This window comes from Phaethon aethereus (genome assembly GCF_964289735.1).
Source record: "Phaethon aethereus genome assembly, chromosome: 18".
Classification (NCBI taxonomy): domain Eukaryota; kingdom Metazoa; phylum Chordata; class Aves; order Phaethontiformes; family Phaethontidae; genus Phaethon; species Phaethon aethereus.
The window spans coordinates 7,106,915-7,134,456 of NC_138594.1; the positions used below are offsets into that span (position 1 = coordinate 7,106,915).

A 27,542-nucleotide genomic window follows, 5' to 3' on the forward strand; every position below is an offset into this window, starting at 1 on the left:
AATGTGAATGTTCCCGTGTGAACATTAAAAAAAAAAAAAAAAAATCTGTAAGGAACGTAACACTTGAATGCTTGTAGCACACATGAAGCCCAGAACTGGAAAGTTGAACCAAGTCTGAACACAAATAAAATTGACTTAATTGATTTTTTAATTGCCAAAGAGAAACTCTGGCGGTGTAATAGTATTAAAAAATAAAAATCACTTCAGAATGATTTCAGTGATTAAAAAAGGGCAGGAGTACCAGAAGGAAGGATTTAGTTTATGCTACAGATGTATATTTATAGTCACACAAGGAGAAATAGGCTTTAGGATTTTTGTGTGATACATATATATTACATTGCACTTCACACCTTTAAATTGATAGGGAGGGCCCACCCTTTTAGTAATAAAACAGGTGTGTTTTGTCATAGAGACTGTGTGACCCCTCCCAAATTACCCATAAAAATTCTGTCTGCTTAACAGGTGAAAGGAAACGTAGATTGTGAGTAGGACAACTGGTCAGTGGCAGAGCAGGGAACTGAAGCTGGGAGCCTTAACTGCTGGGGAAACACGCTTTCTTTTCTTAGCCAGTTGGCGATTAAACGGTTTCTGCAAGCAACTGACTGGAAGAAATTTTGATCTTGTGAACAAGCTTGTTAGAGACATAGCTAGCATTAAAATCTGCTTTTAAAGAAACAGGAAGGATTGGACATGAGGGACAAACTCCAGTCCTTTCTTTTTACCTGATGTGATGAAGCAGTAGTACAACAGGCTGTTAATTTGAGCCTGATAAAAAGTACCTCTTGTGTTTAGGGAGAGGTTGGTTTCTGGTAGCCTGTTTCTGACGGCACTCAAGTATCCAAGTCTCTCAGGTTGATCAGAAGCAAAGTTGTCTTAAAAGCAAAGCTGTAACTAATACTTCACCCAGCTGACTTTTGTCCTAGGCTTTCTCTGCCAGGCTTCAACAGTTCCCATTTTCCAGTTTCCTTTGCAACACTCTCTGCTGTGGGAGCAGAGAACTGGCAATAGGCTCATGTGGAACCTCTCCTTGATTCTGCACTGCTGACCGCAAAGATCCTATAGAAATACTTATTTCTGCTCTGAAATCTGTGTGGAGCTGCTGTCCTTGGCAGCAGGGATGAAATCTTGCTAGTTATTAATGTTTTTGAAAAATCCATCCACAGACTTTCCGTTTGCACAGTGGCTCAGAAACAGGTGGTACAAAGGTGTGTGAATTGCCTCAAACTAATCCACTTGCCCTGCAGGGTTGCCTGATCTCCCAGGGCTCAATCAAGTGCTGCATGAATGGCTCTGTGGTCATTACACTCCACAGTTCTGCCTCATTTGGGGTGGAAAGGAGCACGCTGCTGTTACATATTATCCGAGCTTGCGTAGTACTGCCTAGAAACCCCCGTGAGGGATGAGGGATCTGCTGTGCTGTTGAGTCCTGGGAAAAGGAGAGACCCTGCCCCAAATGCCTCGCTGCCTCGGCTGATGGGATGCTCACTTGGTGTGTTGGCAAGAAGCAAAGTGAGCAAGACTAGTGTCTGCCCCTTTGATTCTTTGCTGGCGATTTGCAGCAACCTCAGAATTGATTTAAGGACAGTCCTCTGGTAGGGTCCTGTTGGAGGAATTGTTGGGAACGGGCATTCAATGTAAAGGTGTAAGTGCAGAGAGCTCTTGGTCGGCAGGAGGGTGCAAACACTCACCCTGCCTGTGTTTTGTGAGGGATTATATCTGAAAGAGAAAGCAAAGGTGGTACGAGTGACAGGCTGAGGACAGTAACGAGTGGGGGGAGGCTGTGCCTTTGGACCTTTTCCTGTTTATAGGATATGGTCAGCTCAACTCTGTTTTCCTGTTTCCTGTGAGGTATCCTGTTTGCCTGGGGATTGCCTGTTCAGGGCTGTGATTCTCTGTTCAGTAACTGGCAAGATGCTTGCAAACCGAAAGGCTTCCTTTTCTGACTCCTACAGCATGTGTGTGTGTTGTGCTTTAAAGAACCTGAAACCCAACATTTATAACTATTGGGAAATAAAGACTGGAGGCATCCAGCAGGTGAGGATTCAGCTCCTCATGAGCTCTTCTGGTTAAAGCACTGTCAAAGCTAGCAGCGGTGCTGTGGGATTTGTTACTGCAGCATGTGCAGTACCAACACTTGTAACTAAATCTTGACATTTCCAAATGAAGGTATCCATGGCTGGTGAACAAGAGTGTTCTAGGTCTCTGTATTTCCCTTCTCTGTGAGCTAGACACAGGTTGTTAGTGAGCTCAGCATGAGGAAATGCATATTTAGATCCCCAGAGATGCTGTGTGCAGAATACAATCAGCTTAAAAACATCCAGTAATGTTCTGTCAAGGAGATGAATGTTATGTGGATCGAGTAGCTTCGTGATGCCAGACTGCTCATTAAAACGGGGCTGTGGGGACGTGAGTGACTCAGCACTGAATCCATGTCCCAGGATTGTACATGGGATACCATCTGTTGGATGAGGAGCTGACCTGCTGCAGATATTAAAAATGAAAGAAATGGTGTTTTAGCATAATCCTCTTGCCAAGACGGCAGCCGTGACATTAATGTGGCTGCAGCATCCAATGTTGCAGCTTGAGTAATTACTGCTATACCTCTTTAAGTAATTTTAGTTGGAGAGCGTGTTCTTCAATCTGCCTTGGCTGTTGTGTTACCATCTGTAAAGTAGCGGCTGTGTTCAACCGCTGAGGAGGCCTCAGGCTAGTGGGAGGTAAAGGGATCTGTGTCTGCTGGAGGCAAATGGTTTTCTTCTTCCCCTCTAGTTGAGAGTGAATTATTTATGCATGATCTCCAGTTAGCCACAGTTGCTGCTCACTGTTGTTAGTGGGAGTGGCTGTGGCAGGCAGCCAGTAGTACATGTGGCAATTATACATGCGGTTGTGGTACGTGGTTTGAAAGGGGGTGTAGGAAGTGTAGGATGTTTCATGCATTACATAGATTGGATTTCCAGATACTTAGCTCTCTTTGAGGAGTGTAATTAGAGATGAGATTTTCAAAATAGCTTTGCTTCCATTTAAGCATTTTATGCCCAGGTTACAAAGAGCACAGCTCCTTCACACACTTGGGAAGCTGAAAGGCTGTAAACACTTGGCTGTTTCTACAGATACCCTCTGAGGAGCTGTGATCTTGAATGGTTTGGAAAAAGTTACTCTTCCCTTGGGAAGAGGTTTAGTGGGAACTTGCTTTGGTGGCCAGGTGATAAAATGAAGAAGGTTTCAGCACTAGAGCAGAAGTTAATAAGATGCCTAAACACGTGTGAGTGTTTTGTTTTTTCTTTTTAAAGACTGAAGAGTTGCTTGGGCTGATTCATTGCATGGCTGGAAGGACCAGGACAAGCAATAAGCAGCCTTTATGGCACTGGAGGGTTAAGGCAGAGAGCTGCAGGGCAGTAACCTGCTATACCAGTTTGGGAGCAGGCTGCCGGCCTGCCCCTCTAACTTTTTGGCCTTTGGGTGGTAGTGACACATCACCTGCTCACAGACTGTGGCTGTTTAATTCAGGAGGTGATAACAAAGGGGGAAATGCAGCACTTCTCAGTGTCAGAGCTGTGAATGAGCTGTTCTCCCTGGAGTTGCATCTTAGCTGCATTTAGAAACAGCATAGAGCCGGGCAAGTTTTCTGCCTACTACAGCAGAGCTGGGAGTGGGCAGGAATTGTTTAAGTTAAACATATGTTCATATTTTTGCCCCTTTCCCATCTGACATGGTAGACCCACCCATGGTGCTGATTATCCCAGTTAGCGAGAGCTGCTGTTTGCTTTGGAGCTGCTGCACATCACAGGCAGGAGGCTCCCTCTCACCCCAAGCCAAGGGCTGGGAGTGCTCAGGCAGACGGCTCTTCCCACCTGCCAAAAGTGCCACCACATCTGGGGAAAGTCCTGGGGAAACGCTTCCATTTTCCTCTTCTGACTGAAATAATGGATCCATCTCTTTCACACTGCTCGGCATAAATACACATGTATTTATCCCACTCCTGTAGCAGGACCCTTGGGCTGGATGAGCGCTCCCACCATTTTTGGGCAATGCCTGTCTCTTGGCAAGTGTCAGCATTTAGACGGGAAGAGCTGTGCTCAGTTCTAGGCTGCCTGAAAAGTTAAGTCTTTCCTGATTGTTCAGGCTCCCAGGCTTTGGATGCCTGAGATGTTGTGTAATGGAGATGCCTTCTTGTTCAGCAAACAGTGCTGGCATTTTCACCTTTTGGGGAGTGGCAGGTCATCGCCACACTCCGCAGGGCTGGAGGCACCGCTGGCCCTGTGTGTCTGAGCCTCTGCTTCACCTTGAATGGCCAGCACTGCTCTCTGGCTCTGCAAAGCCATAAAGGGCAAAGCAAGTCCAGTCTGCGTTGTTCAGCCACATATAACCTGACGCCCAGGTTGTCATTGTTGTTGTTTTGATTTCTAAGTTGATGCCATGCTGTCGGGAAGAAGCTGGGGGAAATAACATTGGGACTCTGTAGCCAGCTGTACAGAGCTGTCTTTCCAGCTGCATTCTGGCAAACAGACCATCCTCATGGCCGGCATACCTAGCACTGGGGTTTCAGGGTGGGCTCGAGGAGAATCTCACTACGAAAAGGGGACAACAGTGCCGGTAAGAGGGGCTTGTCTGCATCTGCAGAGCCAGAAATGGTAACTGGGAGGGGTGTGTTCCCAGGCATGGGGAGTGGGCTTCCCTGACCACAGATCTGAAATGGATTGCTTTTTTTGGTACCTCAGTCTCCTCCTTCCATCTTCATCTTTGAATTGCACACTTAGTGCTTTTTAAGAACAAAGCTTGGGCAGTGACCAGCTGCACTGAGTCCAGTGTCCCATAAATATTTGATTCAGAAAGATCAATTCCCTTGCATCCGTAAGTACTTAGGGATGGGTCTATCAGTTCTGTTTGTGCCTTAATGTGAGATGTCCCTGATTGCTTCCTCAAGACTTTGGTTACAATAGAAGTAATTCCAGTGCACACCCAGGGTATTCTTGGCTTGCTCTGAAGGTGACATAGTAAATGACAGCAGCCTGGCCCACATGGTAAAGATCTTATAATACATGCCCTAGGTTGCAGACAAGCAGGAGGCCTCATGTATGTTGTGACTCCATGAAAGACTTGGAGAGTCACAGTCTGATGCAGTTGGTCACATAAATGTCTTGCTGCTCACCCCCTTGCTGAGGGAATGATCTTTTTGGGAGATCAGATTGGCCAAAGCCGTGGTAACAAAGAGGTTGAGGTACAAAAACCAATGCCAGTATGTTTTGTTGACCCTCTTCCATGCCTGGTCCTGTCCCCAAGCCAGGCATAACTGCTGATGTTTGGACCTCATAGAATGGTAGTTGTGCATCTGTAACCATGTTTGTGTCTCCACAGCCTGTGGAGGCAACAGATGATGCCTTTTGGGATCAGTTCTGGGCAGACACAGCCACTTCAGTGCAGGATGTCTTTGCCCTTGTACCAGCTGCGGAGATCCGAGCAGTGAGAGAAGAATCGCCTTCAAACTTGGCTACTTTGTGTTATAAGGTAAGGTTGGTGCTGTCTTACTTCTTGGTGCTATGCTAGTAGGGGGGTGCCCCATGGCTCCCTAGGGGAGACAGGTATCGTATTATTTCCTTGTGCCACATGGTGTGCTTGCTTGTCTCTGCCTCCTGCTGATGGTAACTCTCAGCCATTCCTCTCTTGGTTTAGCACAGACCCAAGCTGGCATTTGCTCACTTTGGAGCCTTTTTCTTCTTGTCCCCTTCCTGTGTTTCACCCTGCCCTCTTGGGTCTTGCCTGCTGTGTAAACTGCTTCCTGCTTAGGGGACTTTGTACAAAGGCTGCATATTTGTGGGGAGGCTGGTACCTCCGATTCCCTGTCTGCATCTAATTGGTCCTCGCCATACATCAGTCTGGCTTCTAGCTGATAGATCCCAGAGGGATGTGGAGATTGTCACTGTACAAGTGCCTGGGTGAAGTTGGGGGGAGATTGTAAGACTTTTCTTCCTTCTGCTGTGACATCAGAACATCCCTGATGCTGCTCCTGGTTTTGCCATGTCCTTGTGCAGAGCACAAGGGACAGTGACTCATGTTTCCTACCCTGCCAGGTTTGGCAAACTGTCAAGCTGGTGAGCAACTTATTCCACCTGGGAAAGTGCAGGTGTGAATAATGCTCCTGATTAGAGCCATGCAAAGAGTAGCCTTGAATTTGTAGTGTTGGAAACATTTGGAATGGCGTTTTCCCTGTTTTAAATGGTTGTTGTCATCCTGTTTTTCTTTCCTGCTCTACAAAATGTGAATGAGACCTACTGAATCATAGCGAAGGTACTTCTGACTGGGAATTGTGCCTCAGACAGAAGTCTGTAGTCGATACTTGAGAAAGAATACAAAAATGAGGAAAAATTGAATGGTTCTTCCCTAGTGCTGTCTCCTGCCTTCTGGCAATCAGCAGGTTGGGAATCGAGGAGGGCTGGAGAGACCTGTACTGACCACACAACCCCTTTGTCTCTGTGCCCGCTTTCCCCCCAAACCAAGACTAAAATATGGGCCGTTCTTCCTGCTGGAAACAGATGTGTGGGGAGACCTGGTTGCTGCAGGGCTGTTTAGTCAGGAGCCCTAGATCTTGGGATATAGGGGTCAGAGGAGCCTGCAGACTCCTGCAGTGCTTTTGCCAGGCTGAGGGCCCTGACCTGTGCCAGGTGCAGTGTGGCCACTGGACTTAGCAATGCTGCATGTTTGTGGAGAGCACAACAGCATGGCTGGAATGTCATTTGCAGTCGTGGCTGGAGACTTGGACTGTGCAGAGTCATAAATGTGCCTGAAATTAGTTGAGCTCGGTCACAGTGTGGACAAACTGAAACTATGCAAACAACATTTAAATACCCATTAAGGCAGTGACGCAGGCTAGCGGAGTCAGTGACCCAGACAGTCTGCTATGAAAATAAGCAGAGACACATGACCTCATGAATTAAAAAGCAGCAAGGTGAATCCTTGGTAGATGTTTTGGCTTTCATTCCCCCTCTGTTTCCCCTTGGGATTAGGGAGTAAGAGCAAGTGGGTGCGACTGCTGGGGGAAGGAGCTGCCCTTTTCTGTCTATGGGTAAAACCTCTAGCCACTGTGGTTACTGCCTGGCAAGACCCACATCCTCTTCTGAAAAACCCAGTGTGACTGTCTCCATTGGCAGTTTCAGTAGGGATCACATGGACTACAGAGACTCAGCCCAGAAGCTCTTTCCAGAGCAGTTCTAGTCACAGGGTCAGTGGGGGAAACCTGGGCTACCGCCCTCCTCTGCAACAGGACCTTGCCAGATTGCTGGAGGCCGCATCCTTATCCGTACACTTAATAGTCACAGGCAGCAGCTTAACTCCCACCTCCTGAGTCAGGAGAGGTCCCTGCTGTAATCACAACAGCACAAACAGGTATGTCAGACTTGGTGTGTTTCTGCATAATGTCCCCCTGTCAGTGCCTCACACCATGCAGCACAGTTCTGCTGCCTCGGTTCTGCCTGTGTCTCATGTACCTGATGCGGCTCTGTGCAGTGTGTGGTGCCACGGACTAGTGCTGGAAGGAGCCTTCTGGTGCTGTGGCTGTCTGTCTCGGGTGACACGACACGTGTGCTGCATGGGTTAGCCCTAGCATGTGAGGTCTCTTGCAGTAGGACAGTGGAAATTCAGGAAGGTCTGTTTAAGATCATTAACCGTATTTCTGCGGTGTTTCAAAGAGCAATGGGGCCTGTACCATTGAACTCGGAGAAAATGGGCTCCAAGAACTGCTTATAACTCTTTGTGCAGCAGGACAGACCTGCCGAACTCTTGCTAGCTCGTGTCCAGGCTAATGCTGCCTACCTTGATTTTGTTTCCTTCAGGCTGTGGAGAAGCTGGTGCAGGGAGCAGAGAGTGGCTGCCACACAGAGAAGGAGAGGCAAATCGTCTTGAACTGCTGCCGGCTCCTCACCCGTATCCTGCCTTACATCTTTGAGGACCCAGACTGGAGAGGTTTCTTCTGGTCAACTGTTCCTGGGGCTGGCCGAGGAGGGGTCTGTCTCTTGGCACTTATTCTTCTTTCTGGAGTGTAAAGAGGAGGCTGCAGCGAGGAGACCCTATATACTTTGGGGGACAACTTTATTCCAGTTATTTTTATTTGGTCAGAAATTAGGTAGCACCTTCTAAGTTCTTTTCCTTCCTTGGATTCTTGCTACTTTTCCTCTCACCCTCAGCTTTATTTAGTACAGGTGGATGCATCATCTGAATATTTCACTTGTGTGTATAGCTGTAGGAGAGTACTGGTATGTGAGGGAAGGCTTTTACAGTATAACTGAAGGTGTGAATAGAAACGAACGTGAGCGTGGTACTAAAGGCTGTATGATTTTTCTTAAACTGAAATGACCTTATTCCATTAACTAAAGTTGATTACAGTTTGACTTTAAACTTAAAGAAGGTGCCATTTCCACTGATCTTAAAATGCCACATTAAAAGCAAATAGTGCCAGAGAAGCTCTCAGCAGCGTGACTCAATACCCTGCTTATGAGCTGAGTGATACAGTTTTAACCAGAGGCCTAGCCTGATAGGTGAAGCCCACAACTGAGCAAGATTCATTAAAGAATTAGGGTTTCTGGCTTTGTCAGTCACATGTATAATCTCAGGAGAGTCTCTGAACCTCCCTGCATTTCTCTGTCTGGAGAGCAGGCACAGCAGTGCTCTTCTGTGTCTCTCAGAGAGTGTCTTCTGTGTCTTTTACAGGGTGAAATGCTTATGAGTCTCCTGCAAATAGGAGAAATAGTGCTGAAAATACAGTTGAGTTAGGCCAGAAATTTGCCTGCTTGCTCCCTCAGCAGCTGCCTGCTCTGTGCATAGAGAGCGCTCTCCTACGAGTTTCTGAATCTGTAGATCAGTGTGGCTGTACTGACGAGTGTTGTTTTCCTCTGAATTTTAAGTGTACTGCAGTGTTTTTGGGGAAGGTTATAAAGGATCAGCAGTGGTTGGTACAGTACAAACCTTGCACCTTGCGTTGTCTCTGCCTGTCACCTCTCATCTGCTTCGCCTGAGGCCAGTTCAGGTGGAAAGGGAAGTCTTTGCTAGCCTTGCTGTGTTATGTGATCTGCGTGATTGGGAGGGTGGTGGTTGTCCACCCTTTCATCCCTGCAGGGGCCAGAGAGTACTGGAGAGGCTTAACAATGGAGTGGCTCGTTTTGGGAAGGAACATGTGAGGTGCCTGGTGCTCTGATCCAGCCAGGCTGCTGTTAGAACTGTTTTTCTACCTTCTTCAGTAGTTGGAGGAGAGAGCTTCTCAGCCTTACAGTGGTGGGGTCACCCCAAGGCGATCCAGCCCAGTGCATGTGTGCTAGGTTTGGGAGCCCTCCTGCTGCGTTGTGCCTCCTGAATGTCAGTGGAGCTGTTGTGGTTCAGTGTGCTCCATCATTTAACCATGTGCAGAAGCAGCTGTAACGCTGGCTGAGCTGTGTGCCAAGGGATAACAAATAAAGCCCTAAGATGTTAGGGAAGCTGGGGTCATGCCTAATCTAGGGGCAACTGCTTTGCTTTCTGAAGTCTGATTTCTCCCTGGGAACTGAAGGGGAAGATGATGGTAAGTCTGGACCATTAGTAAATATCTCTGCGATTTTCCTTCACCTGCTTTGTGATGCTGTGAGGGATGGCAGAGCTCCTAGGGGGTGGGTGCCCCTCTCCTGTAAGGGGTCTGTGTTGTGTACAGATCTATTGGTTTGTTGCATGTTACCCATTTTGGATGTGGTGGTACCCAGAGCCTGCAGGGACTTTTTCCGGCAACGGAAGTGATGTTAGCAAAGATCATTCTTGGAAAATAAATCCCCTTGGACACTAACTCTTTTCATTTCATCTCTGACTGTGAGCCCAAATAAAAGTATCTTTGCTGTGCTGGCACCATCCATCCTCCCTGGGCCTCTCCTTGCATCCGGGATCTGTCTGACGGCAGTCTTCCTGTTGTCACTGAGACAGACGTCAGAACTGCACAGGCTATTATCTCTGTCAGCTGCCTGCTGTGATTTAAGAGCCGTGTGTCGTGCGCAGGCTGACAGAGGCCTGGCTGAGATAGATAAGCTCCTGCCATTCCTGCTCCCTGCCTTTCCCTCCAGCACCAGTGTGTGGTGGGGAAGGCCTCCCATCCGGGATGCTCTTTGACAGGCAGGATCTGGCAAGGTTTCCCATGGCAACGGCTGCAGAGGAGTAGCCATGCATGACTCGAGTGATTGCTTTGAACGCTGGAGACAAAATCCCCTCTGCTGTCATGCTTGCTCTGCCATGGCAGGCTGAGGTGGCCCCTTGCTGAGCATGGTGTATGCAGCCTCTTCTGCTTTTGTCACCTCCAGTTCTGGGCAGACCATGCAGGACTTTGGGAGGTTTTACACCTTATCACTGCTGACTGGCTTCTTCATGTTGCTGTCTCTGTGCACTACCCAAATCACCCTTCTTCATGACTGTAAAACTCTCTTTTCTGTAATGGTTCCCTTTCCTTTTCAATAGGTCAAACATCTCTACATGACAAGGTCCAGTGCTACTCTTCTGTTTCCCTGACATCTCTAGGCCTTTGTCTGCTCAGTTTGGTGTAATTAAAGAGCTTGTTCCTATTTAGTCATTGCCTTCTGGGGGGCATTTCTTTCCTCTGCTGGCTGGGTTTTGTGTGTTTCTCCCTCTTATTCCTTTGTAACTTCTTGCCTCCCTGCACATTGTTGGGGGAGCGTATCTTCTCTTGCTGTGTTATACTAATGTTACTGTGTGCTGTTTGCTAACCCTATGCTGACAGTGCTCTTCTATGTTTCTGGCTTTTAGGGAGATGAAGATGATGAAAATGCCCGGCCACTGGCCGAGTCGTTGCTCCTTGCTGTCGCAGATCTGCTCTTCTGCCCTGATTTCACTGTGCAGAGCCACCGGAGGAGCACGGTGGTAAGCTGAATCATGAGATTATCTGCATAGAGGTAGATTAGCATGGGGGGTACCCTGGAAAACGCCAGCAGCTTCCTGCAAACCTGCAGGCAGGGAAATATTATAGAGTTGCTGAACTTGAACCTGCAGTGACTAATATTGATCAACATTTTGGGTTCACTCTGTGGTGTTTGTGCCTTCTAAAACAGATGTTCTGAGACAGCTGGGTGGGTCTCAGCTGGAGTGGCTGGCACTTATCCCCACACTACAACTCGCCCCTCAGGAAAAGGTGGTTGTGCTGGCAAACAATTGTTCTTCTGTAGTTGCCATTAGAGCAGAGACCTTTAGCAGCACTTTGTTCCTTTTACTGGTGATTTGGTGCAGTCAGGGGCAGGAAGCAGCCGTTTGCCTGATCTGAGGTGCTGTGATGTGAATGAGTAGATGGTCTCTGTGTCTTTCCACCTCCTTTCCCTCTTTCGATCATTGCAGAAAAGACAAATGTGTTCTGATCTTTATGGTGACTTTCTTTACTTCAGAGGAGTTCCCTGAAGCAGGGATCTCCTACCTAAGGACAGATTCTGGTGTATATCTCTCCCTCTCTTTTTCTCTCTCCCCACCTATGATTGTGGTGTTTCTTGTAGGTCCAGTCTATAAACAAAAGTGGGCATCTCTCCTTTTTGGCATAGCTATGAGGTAAATTAAAAATGAACATGCTAAATCACTGTGTATTTGATGGCTGCAAAATTCCCTGACAAACCTGAGTACTAAATTGCTTGCTTGAAGTTCCTGGGTAGTAGAAATAGGGTTAAAATCTGTCACCTGGAGATGAAGGGGTGAGGCTGGATCAGAGCCACATGGGTATGTGCTAAGAGTAAGCGGGAGTGTGGCTGAAAGAGATGGACTTGTATTGTGCTGTCACTTGGGTGGATTGCACAAGAGGGGTGACAACAGTTGTTTCTGGCAGAGTGCTTGCCACTGCACCTGTACTTTCTCCCTTGGCAGCAGCCAGCCTGGTTTTCCAGGGCTCTGGGCAAGCTGCATTAGACAATGAGATTGTGAATGCTCTATGTTCCTTGCTGCCTGTCTGCTGCCTGCGGCCTCTGTAGTCTTTGCCTAGCTGTCTTCCCTCTCTGGATCTGGTATGACCTGCGGTCTTGGGTCTGACTGCATGTTAAGAGCAGAGAGATGGGTACAACTACCTCATGCTCATGGCAGAACAGCGTATGGCCCCAGAGATACAGATTGTGGTGGATGGTTGCTGGAGCAGAACTGAGTGAAGAGGAAGGGGAAGAGCTGTGAGGGAGTGGACAAAGGAAACCCGGGAGTGGCCCATACTCTTTTGCTGTTTGCCCTCCTGTTGAAGTCAGCCCTGGAATTGTGGCTAGAAACTGGGAATCCCTCTGTCATGCACAGTGCCTGCATCTCTGTGTTTTGTTGCTTACTTCCAAGGGTGAGGTCTTTGAAGACATCAGCACCTGCTTTTTTAGGCCTGGGGAACTGCTCTAATGATGGCTAGTAACATGCTGTCTCCTCCTAGTGTTCTTAGTCACACACGGTAGAAGCAGGTTTGTGGATGTAATAGCATTTCTTTCCATGAAGCCTGTGCCTGGCAGGAGATGTTTGAGATTTGGTTGTGGAGGGAGCTCTTGGGCACTCCAGTCTCAGGGTTCTTCTGAGGACCTTGGTAAGAAACCTGACAGCAGGTGAGCTCTGGCCTCTCTGTAGGAAGTGAGTGGCAAGGCATGAAAAGCTGGTACTGTGGAAGAAGCTGAAGTTGCTTCTGTGTCAGCAGTAGCTGCTGTCAACATGCTGGTTTTGTGGGAGTCATGGTTGGGGTGGTAAGTGTATCTTGGTTGCCCTCAAGCCCTACTGCCCTGAGATCAGTGCCTTCGTGGAAGGGAGGAAGGTTGTGCAATGGGAACCCAGAGCAATTACAAAGAGTCCTCTGATTGCTTTCCCCAAGAACAGGGAGGAGAAAAGGCAGGTGGTAGAATTTGGTTAATTAAATCCCAGAAAGGAGACAACCAAAGTGTAACAAGTGCACTTGATGCAAACATATTTATCTGGGCCCTTGCTCCTGGTCATTCATTCCTGGAGGGTCGGCAGGTAGTTTTCCGTAGCTGCTTGTCTCCACAAAGCTGCTCAACCCTGACCTGCCTGACCATGACAAAGAGGAAGGGCAAACTGCTGTGGTTCATCTCTTCAGGTTGCAAAGCAAGAGTTTGGGAGTCATGCCAGAAGATGTCAAGGGACTGGGAGGGTTCTCACTAGGAGAAATAACATTTTTGCAGTCACCTTCTTGCTTTACCCTCTGAAAAGCAAGTCACAGCCATATCTGCTTTTATTATCAATGAGGGTTCATTTGCTGCTTCCCCTGCCTTTGGGGTGCAGCCATTGCGAGTCGCCTTTGTGTGGGTAAACTCAACATGACGTGCCCTGAAATAGCGTTGAGGTGTCAAGCAGGACTGAACCCCTGTGTGGTGCTTTTGATCTGCAAAGGAAAAGCCCTGACCTGGGCTGTGTTTCATGAGATGTGGAGGAAAGGAGAGGAGATAGTGATGCACCCAGTAATGAGAACAGAATATATTTTTGGATCCTTTGGCTTTGGGTGCCCTTCCCAGTGGAGGTGGCTAGCATTGCACCTTAGCATGTTAGAGGAAGGGCCTCATTCTGCATGGTGCTCAGTACCTGTTGAAGACGAGAGGTCCTTTGTCAGGGAATCCCCTTGGGTGGGGCTGGTATGTACAATCCAAGGGTTTGGATGCTTCTGTACTGGTTTCTTTGCTATTGCTAAAGAGGTGCTGATCTGCCTTGGATACCACTAGTGCTGTGAACTCTTGCTCTTGTCTTCTGTGGTCCAACCTCTTATTTCTCCTCACAGGACACAGCAGAAGATATCCACTCCATTGACAGCTGTGAATATATCTGGGAGGCAGGAGTGGGCTTTGCTCATTCTCCACAGCCTAACTACATCCATGACTTGAATAGGTAAGCGGGTCTGCAAAGGCAGAATGGAAAGAAGCTGGGCTCAGGAGAGGAACATCTGGGGGAGATGGGCTCTCCTTGCCGCCTTTGGTGTCTGTGATTCCCAAGGGGCTTTCTTCTTGCTCCTTTCTTGAGCTAACAGGACTGGCAACACAGGAAAAAAACCAACAGCTGACCTTTTGAATGGCTTTTTGTAGTATGATATGGGAGGCAGAATGTCTGCAGCAGGAACTGGCAAAACATTGCTGCTTTGAAAATGCCTAGGAGCTGTGTACTGTATTCCTCTTTCATAAGGCAGCAATTCTGATGAGCTTTGTGCCAGTGACAGCAGTGTTGCTTATGAAATTAAATGGGCTTAGCTCTCTGTGGGGAAGACTTTCTAGATGGGACTGAGCCTTCTTTATGTGTTGTGGTGAGTGATTGTGCCTCCTGTGCCCAGCCCTGCTCCTGAATGGCTCCAGGCCTTGCTTATTCCCTTCTTTCAGGACAGAGCTGCTTAAGCTGTTGCTGACCTGTTTCTCCGAGGCCATGTATCTGCCTCCCTCCTCAGACAGCAGCAACACCAACCCCTGGGTGCAGTTCTTCTGCTCTACAGAGAACAGGTGAGGGTGAAGGGTGGGGAACTGGGTGCCAGGGGTCAAAATACCTTCAAATCTCTTGCATGGATTGTGTTGGTAATGGGGACTTGCCGTCTCCAACACCTAGGGGCTCTTGTCTTTTTTTTTTTTTCTCCTTTGTCCCTGTCTTACATACGCCCCATTAGCATCTCTGCTTAGTGAGAATTGTTCCTTAGCAGTAAAAGGAGAGGCCAAGCATGGTGGTCACTGGAGTTTGATGCAGGACTTATCCTTGTCCTGTGGGAAATGGCAGATCCTGTTCCCTGCTGGGCGTGGTGGCCTGGCACTGCAGAGGTTTGTGGTGTTGGGGGCAGGCGAATGCTGCCCTCTAGTGACATTGTCTCCTCTGGGACTTGCAGCTTCCCGGGTGGCAGTTGCTCGCCTTGGGGAGCACAATCCTGGCTGAAGGCGGACTCTGGTTTTGTCTTTCCAGAGTCTAGAGAGCTTTGAGGTCCTGTCTCCTTTTTCACAGTGCTGCACAGGATTCCTCTGGGAGGCCACATGGCCTTTTTCACCTCCCCATTGCTCCCAGCTGTAGTCTAGGAGACCAGCTGGGAGCTGAAGTGTCAGCTCTTGTCTCTGGGCTGTTCAGTCAGGAGCCACTGTTACAGGTTAGAGAAGATGCTAGTGTTTTGTCATGACCCCAGACTCTTGGGGAGATGCCTGTCTCTCCGCAAGGCAGAACCTTTTGCTTCCTGCTTCTGCCTTCTGAGAATGTTTTCTTCTCCCCAGACATGCGCTCCCACTCTTCACCTCACTCCTGAACGTGGTCTGTGCCTACGACCCGGTGGGTTATGGGATTCCTTACAATCACCTGCTTTTCTCTGACTACCGTGAGCCGCTGGTGGAGGAGGCAGCCCAGGTGCTGATTGTCACTTTGGACCATGACAGCTCCACCAGTTCAAGTCCCACTGTGGATGGCACGACCACTGGCACGGCCATGGATGATGTAGATGTGAGTGACACTGGGAGCTGTATTTGCTGCTCTCCTGAACTCCTTGTGGTCGTCTTAGACCAGCTTGCACTGAATGTTGACCTGTAGGGTGCAGCACCACTCCTCTCCTTGCAGTCTACTATCTCTGTCCCAGTCCTGCTTCTTTCTTGTAGGTCACTAAGCAGCTGTACATGACCAAACCACTTGGTTTTGGTCACTGACTTGAATCAGGAGCATGTACGTGAAAAGCACCTGACTCTACTGTTCCCTGAGGTGGTCTGTCTCCTAGCATTTAAAACTGGATCATTCAAAGAGGAAAGCTGAAATGAGAGATGTTAGCCCCCAGAGCCATTGGTTACACTTGACTTCTTGAGTAAAGTTGCCAGTAAGTGTTTCACTCCTTGTCTTTGAACGCAGCCTCCCGGACCAGACAATCTGTTTGTGAATTACCTCTCAAGAATACATCGAGAGGAGGTAACATGCTCCTGTGCTGAACTATTTCCTGTCATTTTCATGACAGGAATCACTATTTCATGCTGATTGCATTTGCCCTGGGCCCACTACAGTCTCTTTTCTGGTCTGTTGGCAGGATTTCCAGTTCATCCTGAAAGGAGTGGCCCGCTTGTTATCAAACCCGCTGGTCCAGACCTACCTGCCAAACTCTGCCAAGAAGATCCAATTCCATCAGGAGCTCCTCGTCCTCTTTTGGAAACTCTGTGACTTCAACAAGGTGTGGATCTGCTTCTTGTTGAGCTTTGCCACACCTTGCCTGTTGCCCAGAGCCTGTTGCGGCTGTGGCCAGACTGAGCCCTGGTGAAGCGTGCTGGGCAGGTAGTTAGTAGTGACTCTCTGCTACTCTGGTCAGCAGCACTATTCTTTGCTATATGGGCTGTGGGTTTCTGGGAGAGCTTTTGAGAGAGGCTGCAGCTCCTGAAGGTCAGTGCTTGAGGCAAATGCAGGAGCAGGTGGTATAATAACTCTACAAATAAGATGAGTTAAAGAGCTGGTGCATACACCAGCCTTTTTCATGTTCTTGAGAGACTAATTAGCTTGAGGCTACCTGTCTCAAGTCCTGCAGATGGTGCAGAAAAAGAAATATGCTTGTGATTGTCTGAAATCCTCGCCTTTTTTGCAGAAATTCCTCTTCTTTGTGCTGAAGAGCAGCGATGTTCTGGACATCCTTGTCCCAATCTTGTATTTTCTCAATGATGCCAGAGCAGACCAGTGTAAGTTGGCTACTTTCAATATTTGGGATGTTCTGTGCTTGGCAGTTGATCTAGAATGTTCCTAGGATGCTTCCTCCCTACCACTGAGATGTGATGGCATCTTGAGTGCGCGTTCCTAGGCTTCTGCAGGCACGGAGTAGAGTGGTTCAATTAGCTGGGTGTTAATGTGTGCAACAGACTAGAAGCAGGACATGGTCTATGCCACAACACAGGGAAGTGAGCTCCTTAGCATATATTAACTTGCTAAAATCTTTGTCCCTGATCCCATGAAGAGGGAGAAATGAGCAATCTGCTTGCTTTGGATGTAAATCAGGCATAACTCCATAACTGAGTAGTGGAAAGAAGTCAGATCTTTCCTACTGCAGTGATGGGTTTACATCAAGAACATAATGAAGAAAAGCATGATCTGTCCAAGACTTAACGTTGTACTGGCCCCATAGATATGTTTGGGAAGGACTCTGGTACTGGCAGCGGAGGGAGCTCTGTGTGGGATGTCCATTATCAGGATGGTCTGGTCTGTGCAGTTTTTCCTTTCAGTCCCATAGTGTTTCTCCTCTCTCCTCGCTGCCCTTCTGTCTTCAGGAGTCCACTGGCCTCATTGTGATGTGTGTTTGTCTTGTTTTGTTTTCTGCAGCTCGAGTGGGCTTGATGCACATTGGGGTCTTTATCCTCCTGCTTCTCAGTGGGGAGCGTAACTTTGGGGTTCGACTGAACAAGCCGTATTCTGTACGAGTGCCTATGGACATCCCTGTCTTCACAGGGACACATGCAGACCTGCTCATCATAGTGAGTATAGCTCCAGCAGTTCTTTTCTGTCCTTGCTAACTCCTGTTTCATACCTCCACAAATAATGGTCCTCCTTCCTCCTTCAATATACTCATCCTTCCTAGATTGCTAGCCCACTGAGCAGCCTAGAAAGTGTGTGGGATGCATCCAAGCATTTGGGATCTTTGCGTGCTGTTAACCTGAGGTGATGTGTCTGGCAGGGTGCATATTCATGAGATGCAATTCCCTCTGTATGAAATGATCCCAAAGAGCAGAATCCCGGATGGTGCTGGGCTGGTGTCTAACGGACTCTGGAACTGGCATGAGTGGTATGGGTCCATGGTCTCTACCAGACGTGATTGCAGGTAGGGAAGGCAGGAGATCTGACTGCATTGCTGGCTCTGTCCCAAGTAACCAGAGTTGCATGGAGCAAGTCTGTCATAATGGGAACACCGGTGATACCACGCTCAACCCTACAGCTTTGGGTTATTTCAAGATTTCATTCATCTTTCAGTCTGTTTTAGTGCTGAGGGCCACAATACTGCCTACAAATAGTTGTGTGTTTTGCAGTACCAGCCTCAGGTTACCCTCCTGTCATGTTAGTGCTCATTTTCCAGAGAAGAATCTCTCGGCAGCTTCTGATCAACCTCCAAAAGGAGATTCCCATTAGAAGCAGTAGGAACTGTTCCACCAGAACTGTTTTTGATGCTATGTGTTTTGCTATTACATTCCATTAATTTTAGATCATCTCTGTATTTTCATTATGCTGCAGGTCTTCTCTACAGGCATGCCAGCTAGAGGTAGGAAGGCCAAGATTGGGAGTGTCTGAACTGGTTGTGAGGCAGCTGAATCTTTCCATGTCTGAGGGCATAGTTAAGAAAAGTAGGACAAACATTTGAGTTAGAACTTTGCACTAAAATCAAATGTGAAATGATTAGTTCTGTGGCATTTCAAGCAATTATCATCAGGGTTCACAGTCAAAATCCATTGGAGGTGAAGATGTTTCTTACTTCCTGGTGGTTTATTTTTGTCTCGGGTTGCCTGTGTATTTTGGAACAGTTCACAGTCAGTTTCTGTTTGTAGTGCTGTAAAGCCCTAATCAGGTCCCCAGAGGATTCCTGTAAATGAAAGCTTGTACTCATGGAGCGCAAGTCTGTAGTGAGAGCAGCCTTCCCCACCTGTGTAATTGTGGAGTGTGCAGGGCCCTGCCTAGGAAAGAATGGTGTCAGGAAGCGATTAGTGTGGGGGTGGCACTGGTTTTGGTTGAGAGGGTGCTTTCAGTAGGGTACTACCTTGCTCAAGAACTCTTTCCTTACTGTAGGTCTTTCACAAGATCATAACCAGCGGGCATCAGCGGCTGCAGCCTCTCTTTGACTGCCTGCTCACCATCATCGTGAACGGTAAGCACTGTGCACAGTGTGAAACCACAGCCCACAGAGGGGACACCTCTGGCTGCTCTCGTTCCCCTCTCCCCGTGCTCCTACCTGTGCCCCTTAGCATGGACCAGTGATCAGCTGCTGGAAGCTGATGCTTGCTAGCCTGTGCTGGAGGTGCCTGCTGCAGATCAGACCTGCCTGCAGCGTTATTGCCTGGGCTGTTGGATGGGGCAGAGGGTGGGACGGCAGAGGGTGGGACAGCAGAGTCCCCTGGAGCCCCTCTGAGGTGGCAGAAGGGCATTTGCCAGAAGGCCTGGTGAGGGTGGTTGGCAGTGCTGTCCCTCTCCAGCAGGGAGTGCCACCACCCCGTGATGGCAGTGGCTTCCTTCAGGCTTAGTGAGTCTCCAGGTGGCTCCAGTTGTGTAAGCTTTTCAGGAAGCAAGCCAGAGGTGATGATACTGCTGTAAAACTACACAAGACCCTCTAAAAGCAGAAATGCTTGCATTTACTAGTCAATTATCTCTGTTTAACTTCTTTTATATTTGGAAATGTTTCTGGGGAACCCTGTTTGTCTCGGCTATTCCATGAGGCTTTCTCAGAATTGCAGGGTGGGAAGGTGGCAAGGGCAACATTTTTAGTGGTGTATTTATGTGAAATGGTTCTTTATCCAGTTTTCATTTGTTTGCCTTCCACAGTGTCTCCATACCTGAAGTCTCTCTCCATGGTGGCTGCTAACAAGTTACTGCATCTCCTGGAGGCTTTTTCCACCACCTGGTTCCTATTCTCTGCTGTCCAGAACCACCATCTCGTTTTCTTCTTGCTGGAAGTTTTCAACAACATCATTCAGTACCAGTTTGATGGTAAGAGACTGACTTCTGTATTTAGTGGGTTTGCACTAGTTTTAATCCAATAGCATGTGAGATGGAAGTTCAGAGAAAGTCCAAACAGATGAGCATAGGGGAGAAGTGTAGAAACCAGCCACATGGAGACTTGCATAGAATTGAGAAGTTGAGTTAGTAGATAATCAGTGTTGGGTCCTGGCCCAGACAGGCTGGGTTACAGCGAAATGAGATGGCAGCTAATTATCAGCGTAATGTCAACCTCCTGCAGACCAGAAGATGAGATGGGTAGAGGGGAAGAAGAAGGGAAAGTGTAGCATTTAAGTTGTGACTGGCTGGATGCTGCTGTGAAACTGCTCATGTTGCTCAGCAATGTAGGTGAGGGGACAAAACAACTTCCATCTCCTTAAATGTTTAAAAGTGCCCCTGAGTTGTGCTCTGGCAAGTCACTGGAGCTGAAGACCAAACAGCCCCAATCCAAACAAAGTTCTGCTACTTGTTACCTTTCTAGGAAATGCCTTATTCTTTCCCTCTTAAAAGCACAAACAGTTTTTTTACCTTAAGGAAATAATAGTGAGGTCCCTTAACCTGCTGGGAGCTCTTATTTCTCTCTGCTCAAAATTTAATGTTTTGCTTTAAAACTGCAAATTAAGAGTGGCCATTCCGCTTCCCTAATGGAAATCTAGCAAGTGGTAGCTGCCAGACCCTAAAACAGCCTTTGCAGCTGTGATTTGTGCTTTATTGTAGGAGATGGTTTCATTCTGTTCTCTGCCACCTTGCAGACAGTAAGAATTCTGGCCTTTTGGCTTTCCTATTTCAAGCCTGTTTCTCCTCAAATGGAATGCCCCGATATGTTTTGTGATTTCTTTTGAAGATAGAGAAATGTTGAATATTGGCTAACAACCTTTTCCTCCAAGATAGGTGCTAATATGTGGTTTAAACTGTCCTTTTTCTTCTCAGTTGTTTGAATGTCAGTTACTAAGCCGTTTCTTGTCAGTCTTCCAGCATAGAAAGGATTTATCTGAATTTCCTGTACTGCTTTGTAATGGATAAGAGGCTACTGAATTCTGCTCTTTCTTCCTTGAGCCATTGCCTTTGTGGGTGGAAACATGGTTCTCTGAGGCTGCAGGGTCTCCACAACCATGCTTTGTGTACCCAGTGAGCTGTACTGTATTGGCAGAGCTCTTTGAGTCTTACTTCTCATTTCGCTGCTGTGATTCCCAGGGAACTCAAATTTGGTCTATGCTGTTATCCGCAAGCGGAATGTATTTCACCAGCTGGCCAACTTACCCACAGACTCACAGTCCATCCAGAAAGGTCTGCAGCGCAAGAAGAAAACTCCTGAGCCTATTTCTCGCACCAACTCCCAGGATGGGGTCTCCATGGAAGGGTCACGTCCTGCTGCCCCTGCTGAACCAGGGACATTGAAGACAAGTTTGGTGGCCACGCCAGGTCAGCTATAGTTTACCTTTGTAACAGGAGAGAGGTTTGTTTTCTCTGTGAGATACGGTGTGGACTCACCCTTTCACTGGGTGTGGGAGAGATTAAGAGTTTATGTCTGTGAATTACTTGCTGCCTCTCAGTCTCCATTTCAGATCAGTTTGCCCAAGCTGATCACAAACAAGTCAAAGTAAACTGCCTTGAGTTTCTCTCCTCTCAGACTTAGTGTCCACATGGCCACTTGTCCTAATCTTGACCTTTTGCCTCAGTTTAACTATATCCATGGGAACCTGTGTTTCTGTTACGTCAGGGAGCATTTTCCCAGAAACAAACAAACTCCTTTGGGGTGGTGAAATCAAGGCTAGATCTTGCTTCTCCTGTGGAACACTCTCAACATGTCAGCAGATGCACAGGGTGTCTGTGCAGGTAGGGCAGAGAAGAACGCCCTGCTTTTAAGTGTGTTTAATTCACTCGTGTGTCTGAGCTTTTTCTCTTTTGAACACAGGAATTGACAAGCTCACAGAGAAGTCACAGGTATCAGAGGACGGGACCATGCGTTCGCTGGAGCCCGAGTCTTCACAGCCTCCACCTGAGGGTTACCTGCCCTCAGCTGTGAGCGATGGGGAGCCCTGGAGTGGGGTAAGGCCAGACGCTCTGGTGTGTAGGGAAGGTCAAGGGCATGACATTAACTAAAATGGGGGACTTAAAAGGAGAGGTCTGGTTGGCCCACTGCAGAAAGGCATCATATTAGAGGCAATATGCACACGTGAGCTGTGCTGGAAAACACTGTGGTTCAGAAGTACTGTTGCATCACCTTGGGTGTTTCAAGTTTGTGCTAGTGACACAAGAGCTAGGACACCAGAGGACTGAGTTTTCTCCACCTTGAAAGCTACTGATAGAGCAGCAAGTGTGTAATTGCAAAGGGATATGTTCCTGATCCAGAGGCTTATGACTGCTGCTTCTCTTTCCTCTCCCTCCTTTCTGGGATGGAGAGCTCTACCAGAATATTCTGTCTAGCTGGTGTTGTGAAAAATGTGTTCCCATGAGGGCCTGGCTGAGATGCTGCCCTCAGAGTGGTGGCTGCTTGGCCATGTAGATGAGACAGAGGCTTTGCAGTCTGTGAATCAAGGCTGCACTGGCTTCCTAGGCTCTGGTGGCAATGTCAGCCTTCTGGCATTTGCTAGTTTTCCCCATTGAGATTGATAAAACAGCTTTCTTCCAAATTCAGTGGAGCAGTAGTCTTTTATTTTTCTCTGTTAACTCAGTCCATGTCCTTTCCTGTCCAGTATCAAAAATGTCCAGGCTGTCTTGTAGGCGGTGTATTACGAAGGCTGTCCTGCCCGTCCTCTCCTCCTTCAGCAAGGCCACATTTACACATCTGGCACTGTCTCACGCTCTGCCTGAGCGTTCTCTGTCCACTGAGCTGTTTCACTGCAGTAAGAACGTTGCACAAGGAGGCATGACTGCCCCATGGTGAAAGACATAACTTTCCCAGCTTTTTCTCTCTTAGTTTTCTCTGGAATAGCCAAAATGACACACCAGCTCTGACCAGGTGTGAAGCCAACTGGGCAGGAGGTGATGAGTTGGGATGGGATGATGCATTTTATCATGGGCTGTTAGGGACTGTGGTGGTGCTACAAGAATCTTTCAGTCTGTTTTGCTCTCAACATGCATTTGCTGAGACAGTACTGCAGAATCGGGGTGCAAATCACAGAATCACTAAGGTTGGAAAGGACCTTCAAGATCATCAAGGCCAACCATTAATCCAACGCCACCGTGTCCCCTAAACTATGTCCTGAAGCGCCACATCCACACGTTTTTTGAACACAATGGGGGATGTTTGCAAAGGCGTCGTGATCTAGTGGAGCAGGCTGAAGCCTCCTATATTACTGATCGTCTCGTCTCTGCTTGTTCTCCTTGTGTGTGTGCACGTGGGGGCCTTTGGTCTCAGACAGTCAGTTGCCCATTAGCTGCCCCACCTGGCTCCAGCAATGCTATTTGCATGTCTGAATGTTTGTGGGGTGGGGGCCAAAAAGCAGACAGGAGGTGAAGGGCAATAAAGTGCTGGGTGTGGGATATGCTATGGGAGAATCACCGCTGCTATCGCATGGCGCTTCAGGTAGCACACACCTGTCTCCAGGGATTCTGGTGTTTCAGACTATCTGAACGTTGTCTTCTTTCTGTGTTCCAACCTGGTTCCAACCTACTGAATTAAGATAAATTAATAAGAGACACTGGATAAATTTTAGGATGGACACCCTTATGATTGATTTATTTTCCTTCCTTTATCTATTATAATTTTCTCCTCTATCAGTCATAACCGTTTCAGAAGTGTCTCATGAAATGTTCAACAGCCTTCATATTTCAGTGTATATCCATCTTACCTCTCCTAAATGTGTCAGCTGGATGCCAGCGTTTGGATGGCAGCTGTAAGGGGGCAAGGACTGTGGGAGAGTGGGGAGGAAAGAGGAAGAGGGTGGGAAGGAAATCAGGGTTTTTATGTTTTTATTAATTTTATTTTTAGAAGCTTGATGAGGACACGGCACTGAAGCTGAACAGGCTGAACAATAAGGTGGTAGCTGACAACACTGCAAAATAATATTGCTGTTTAGGCTTTGAATAAGCTGGAATGAATAGATTTCCCGAATATCCCAGGACCAGTCTTATCTTTCCTGGCCTTCCCTGATACCAGGTGAAGGCCCATGGTCAGCAGGGTGTCTTAAGCACACCATGTTGCCATTAAGTGAGATCTTTGCTGAGAACTTGCAGACGAAAAGCAGGCCATGAAACATAATCAGGGGTCATTACATTTCTGTGTCCAGCAGCTGGCTTGAGCTGTTCCCCAGTTAGAAAAGGACTGGTACTGCACTGTCAGCTTCCAGTGGATTGCAGCACAGCTCTGCCCCAAGCTTGCTGTTTCTGGTTGAGAAGGTGACGTGTGAATGAGTCCACGCATGTGGAGGTGCAGGATGGCTCTTGGAAGGAAGTGCTGTTCCCATTTGTTTCATAGAAAGGTCAGCTCTAGGCTGTAGTAATGAATGGTCAGCATGCATTGCAAAATGGAAAAAACCTCTCCATTTTTACCTCCTGCAGAGATCAACAGTGATTTTAAAGGGTTATTTCCTTCTTTCCCACCATGAATATTTGGAGCTTTACTTAGCAGACCTGGAAAGCCAGTGTGATAATTATGTCTTCAGTATAAGAGAAATCAAAACAGAGTGATGGTGAGAAGAATAACAAGAGAGAATTGGGTCTTGGACTTTTGACCAGAGCTTTCTAAAAAGTGACTAGTGATGGTGTTCGTGTTTGGGGGTATGAGTACATTGTTCCTTAAGGGGCAGGGATTATTAGGTAGGGGTTGCTGACAGCCCACCCTTGGGAAAAAATAAGATATTCCAGGATGGGCACCAAAAACCCCAGAGGTACTCAGTAGACAGAGGTCTGAAAAGCTGTGGCCTTTAGCTGTTTAATCTCTGTGCTAGAAGAAAGAAGCATGCTTGAACAGTCTTTGTCAGTCCTGTTTTAACTCTCCCACTGTGCATTGTTCCAAGAGAGTGTCAGCAGTGGTAACTGGAGTTGTGACCTTGCCACAGGGTCCTACAACTTAACACCACCAAATACTGCCACTCAGTGGGTCAAAGCACATGGTTTAGGTGAATGAAGGCCTGGTGGGTTTGATCTGTTCTAGGTACAGGCTGTGCTCTGGAAAAGCTGGGGGGGAAGTCAGCAAAAAATGGGTTGTATTTCTTGCTTTTTTGTGATTTCATTTGCATTTTCTTTTGTTTTGTTGTTTGGGGTTTTTTTATTTTTATTGATAGGAGGCATCACACCCCCAACGGGATCGGAGGCGTCTCTCTAGTGCATCCTCCAGTGGACAGTGGACTCCAACTCCTGACTGGGTAAGGGGATCTGGACAGGGGAAATAAATAATGAGGAAAAGACGTGTAGCAGCAATGCCTGCCTTGCCCCCCACACCAAAGCAGAGACTCTTTCAGAGCAGGGTTTTCCCATGGGGAATGTCTTTGACTTGTGGTCAAAGCTACAGAAGTTTACTACCATCTGCAAAGAAGTATTTTTTATTTACCTGTTGTAAACCAATGCCCTGCTAGGTTCATTGAGTGGCTGATAATTCTAGTGCTCCAGGATTTATTGTGTTGCTGTTGTGCACTCAGTTCATCCACCACTTTCGTGGTTTTTGTAAACCTCATTTGTTGTAGAGATAGTGGAGATAACAGTAGTTAGTGCAGTGCACTGATTTCCCTGTGGGCTTTCCTACTTACAGGTAATGTCTTGGAAGTCAAAGCTTCCCCTGCAGACAATCATGCGGCTCTTACAGGTGCTGGTCCCTCAGGTGGAGAAGATCTGCATTGACAAGTAAGTACATTTTTGGAGAGAAACTGGCTATGCAGTGTGTAGAGAGCTCTCTGAAGTTGGCAGAGTTTGATGAATTTGGAGGGACTCTAGGAGGAACCTTGTAAAGTACAACTGAAAGCGGAGGAGATACTATTTTGCTTGCCAAACTTCTTATTTTTCTGATTTCTTCTCGACTGTGTTTTGGGTTTTTTTTCAGTGTAGAGAGTGTGTGTTCTTGTGTTCTTGGTGGCCATGGTCGCCCGCTCTGTGTTTAGACTGATACTTTGTGCTGCAGCAGTTTTGGGGGTGTCTATCAGAAATGCTAAGGGTGTTCCTGATCGGTCTCTTTGCAGGGGTCTCACTGATGAGTCAGAGATCCTCAAGTTCTTGCAGCATGGCACACTGGTGGGGCTGCTACCTGTCCCTCACCCCATCCTCATTCGCAAGTACCAGGCTAACTCGGGCACTGCCATGTGGTTCCGGACCTACATGTGGGGAGTTATTTATTTGAGGTAAACCAGCCGGATGCAGTCTAACTTGGTCTTTTCCAAACTTTTGCGGGGCCTGTAGAGAGTGTTGCATGCACTTGCCCAGCTCTGGATTGTCTCATATTTGCAGGATGGAAAGATATTGTTGTGAATCAGCTGCTCCAAAACTTTGAGCAGGAGACATGAAGGGAGTTGTTCTGGGAGTACTGCTTGTTTGGGAACTGGCAGCTTTTCTATTCCCTGCTGCTGCTTTTAGAGGGCATGGTGCAGAGATTTCATGCAAAGCTCTGGCTTTGTAGGATGTTGTAGATATTGTCATCCCTTTAAGGCCCATTGTCTCTCAACCGGTCATTTTCTCTTTTGCAAAGTTGAAGACATTCTGTATAGCCAGCTCCTGTAATCTTGGCTGTGAGATTTGAATTCCATGTACCTGGCCACAGAGAGTAAAGTGGATCTTGTTTTTCTTTTCAGGAATGTGGATCCCCCTATCTGGTATGACACAGACGTGAAGCTGTTTGAAATTCAGCGGGTCTAAGAGAGCACTTACCTCTACTAAGAGAAGTACACTGGATCTAAGGACTGCTGTGTGCTGCTTCGTCACAGCTATTCCTGCATTTCACATCCAGCTGAGAGACCAAAAGGACAATCACTTCATTTACTTCCTTGTCATTTAAAGCTTTAATTGGGACCTGCTTGGACATCCCTACCCCCAGCTCACTTCTCTTCCCTCACCCTTCACCGTGAACCTTGAGTGAAAAATGTCTAAGGGATTGTCCATTGTTGTGGTTGCACTAGAAATCAGGCTGTTCTTAGCTCTTCTGTTTCTCTTTTCCTCCTGGATGTGGTTTGGAAACCAGTCTGACCCTGTCCTTGCCCTAGTCAGAGTCAGCATTTAATTGAAAAAGGCTAGCTGTAAATTGGGCGCAAGGGAGAAGCTGCTATTCCTGCAGGAGATGGGGTTTGGAAACTGCAGTTACTTTCATGTGGCTCCATAAAGTTTCCAGGGCATCCCTTCTGGCTGCAGGTGTCTCCCTGCTGTCTCAGTTGCATATTGGTAGGGAAGTCTTTCCCATCCAAACAAAAGGAGAAGTTGCTGAAGGAAAACTTTGTGTCTCAGTTCTGAATCTCTCTGCTCCTTTCCTGGAAAGCTGCTTAAGAAGTTTTGTAGTAGCCGGTGCTTTGGTGTGGTGTGAGAAGTTTTTCCTTGGCTTCCAGGCCCAGCAGCCTGTCCTTCATGGTGGGCTGTTGCAATGGAGTGTGTGTCACTTTGGAAAGCCCTGCTTAATCTGTGTGAGCACAACAGGAAGGAAGGGACTGGCTCAGTGAAAGCAAGGAGAAGAGATGTGACTGTTAAACTCTCAGTCTTCTCCTGTTGACTGAAAGGACAGTGTCACCCGGGTTTGAAAGGAACCATATCCTTCCACCTTTGCCTGGCAGGCAGATGCAGTGCAAGGAGTGGAAGGGTCTTTTGCACACTACTGTCTAAGGCAAAGGATTGAGGGAGGCACTCAGGGAAGTTGTAGGAGGAATTTGGAAGTTGTAGGAGGAAAAGCATCTCCATATCACTGGGGAGTGGAGAGTGCTGAGGCAAAGTTCAATTCTTCAGGGCATTTTGCTAGTGACCAAGTTGTCAGATCTTGAATGTATTGGGTCCCAAGCATG

At 47.6% G+C, this 27,542-nt stretch overlaps 1 protein-coding gene across 1 annotated transcript in view; it reads left to right on the forward strand.

The window, feature by feature from the left end:
* HID1 (HID1 domain containing) overlaps positions 1-26,415 on the forward strand; it is a gene marked incomplete at its 3' end in the record, with an annotated part of 29,265 nt that extends 2,850 nt beyond the window's left edge. The window contains exons 2-19 of the mRNA XM_082007962.1: positions 5,356-5,505; positions 7,827-7,997; positions 10,765-10,878; positions 13,739-13,845; positions 14,328-14,444; positions 15,192-15,414; positions 15,811-15,867; positions 15,983-16,123; positions 16,529-16,619; positions 17,254-17,405; positions 18,706-18,784; positions 19,456-19,620; positions 20,824-21,051; positions 21,545-21,678; positions 24,858-24,938; positions 25,322-25,413; positions 25,746-25,904; positions 26,352-26,415. Coding sequence (XP_081864088.1) covers positions 5,356-5,505; positions 7,827-7,997; positions 10,765-10,878; positions 13,739-13,845; positions 14,328-14,444; positions 15,192-15,414; positions 15,811-15,867; positions 15,983-16,123; positions 16,529-16,619; positions 17,254-17,405; positions 18,706-18,784; positions 19,456-19,620; positions 20,824-21,051; positions 21,545-21,678; positions 24,858-24,938; positions 25,322-25,413; positions 25,746-25,904; positions 26,352-26,415 — 2,325 coding nt within the window. The remainder of the gene's footprint in view (positions 1-5,355; positions 5,506-7,826; positions 7,998-10,764; positions 10,879-13,738; positions 13,846-14,327; positions 14,445-15,191; positions 15,415-15,810; positions 15,868-15,982; positions 16,124-16,528; positions 16,620-17,253; positions 17,406-18,705; positions 18,785-19,455; positions 19,621-20,823; positions 21,052-21,544; positions 21,679-24,857; positions 24,939-25,321; positions 25,414-25,745; positions 25,905-26,351) is intronic.
* Positions 26,416-27,542: the final 1,127 nt, after the last annotated feature.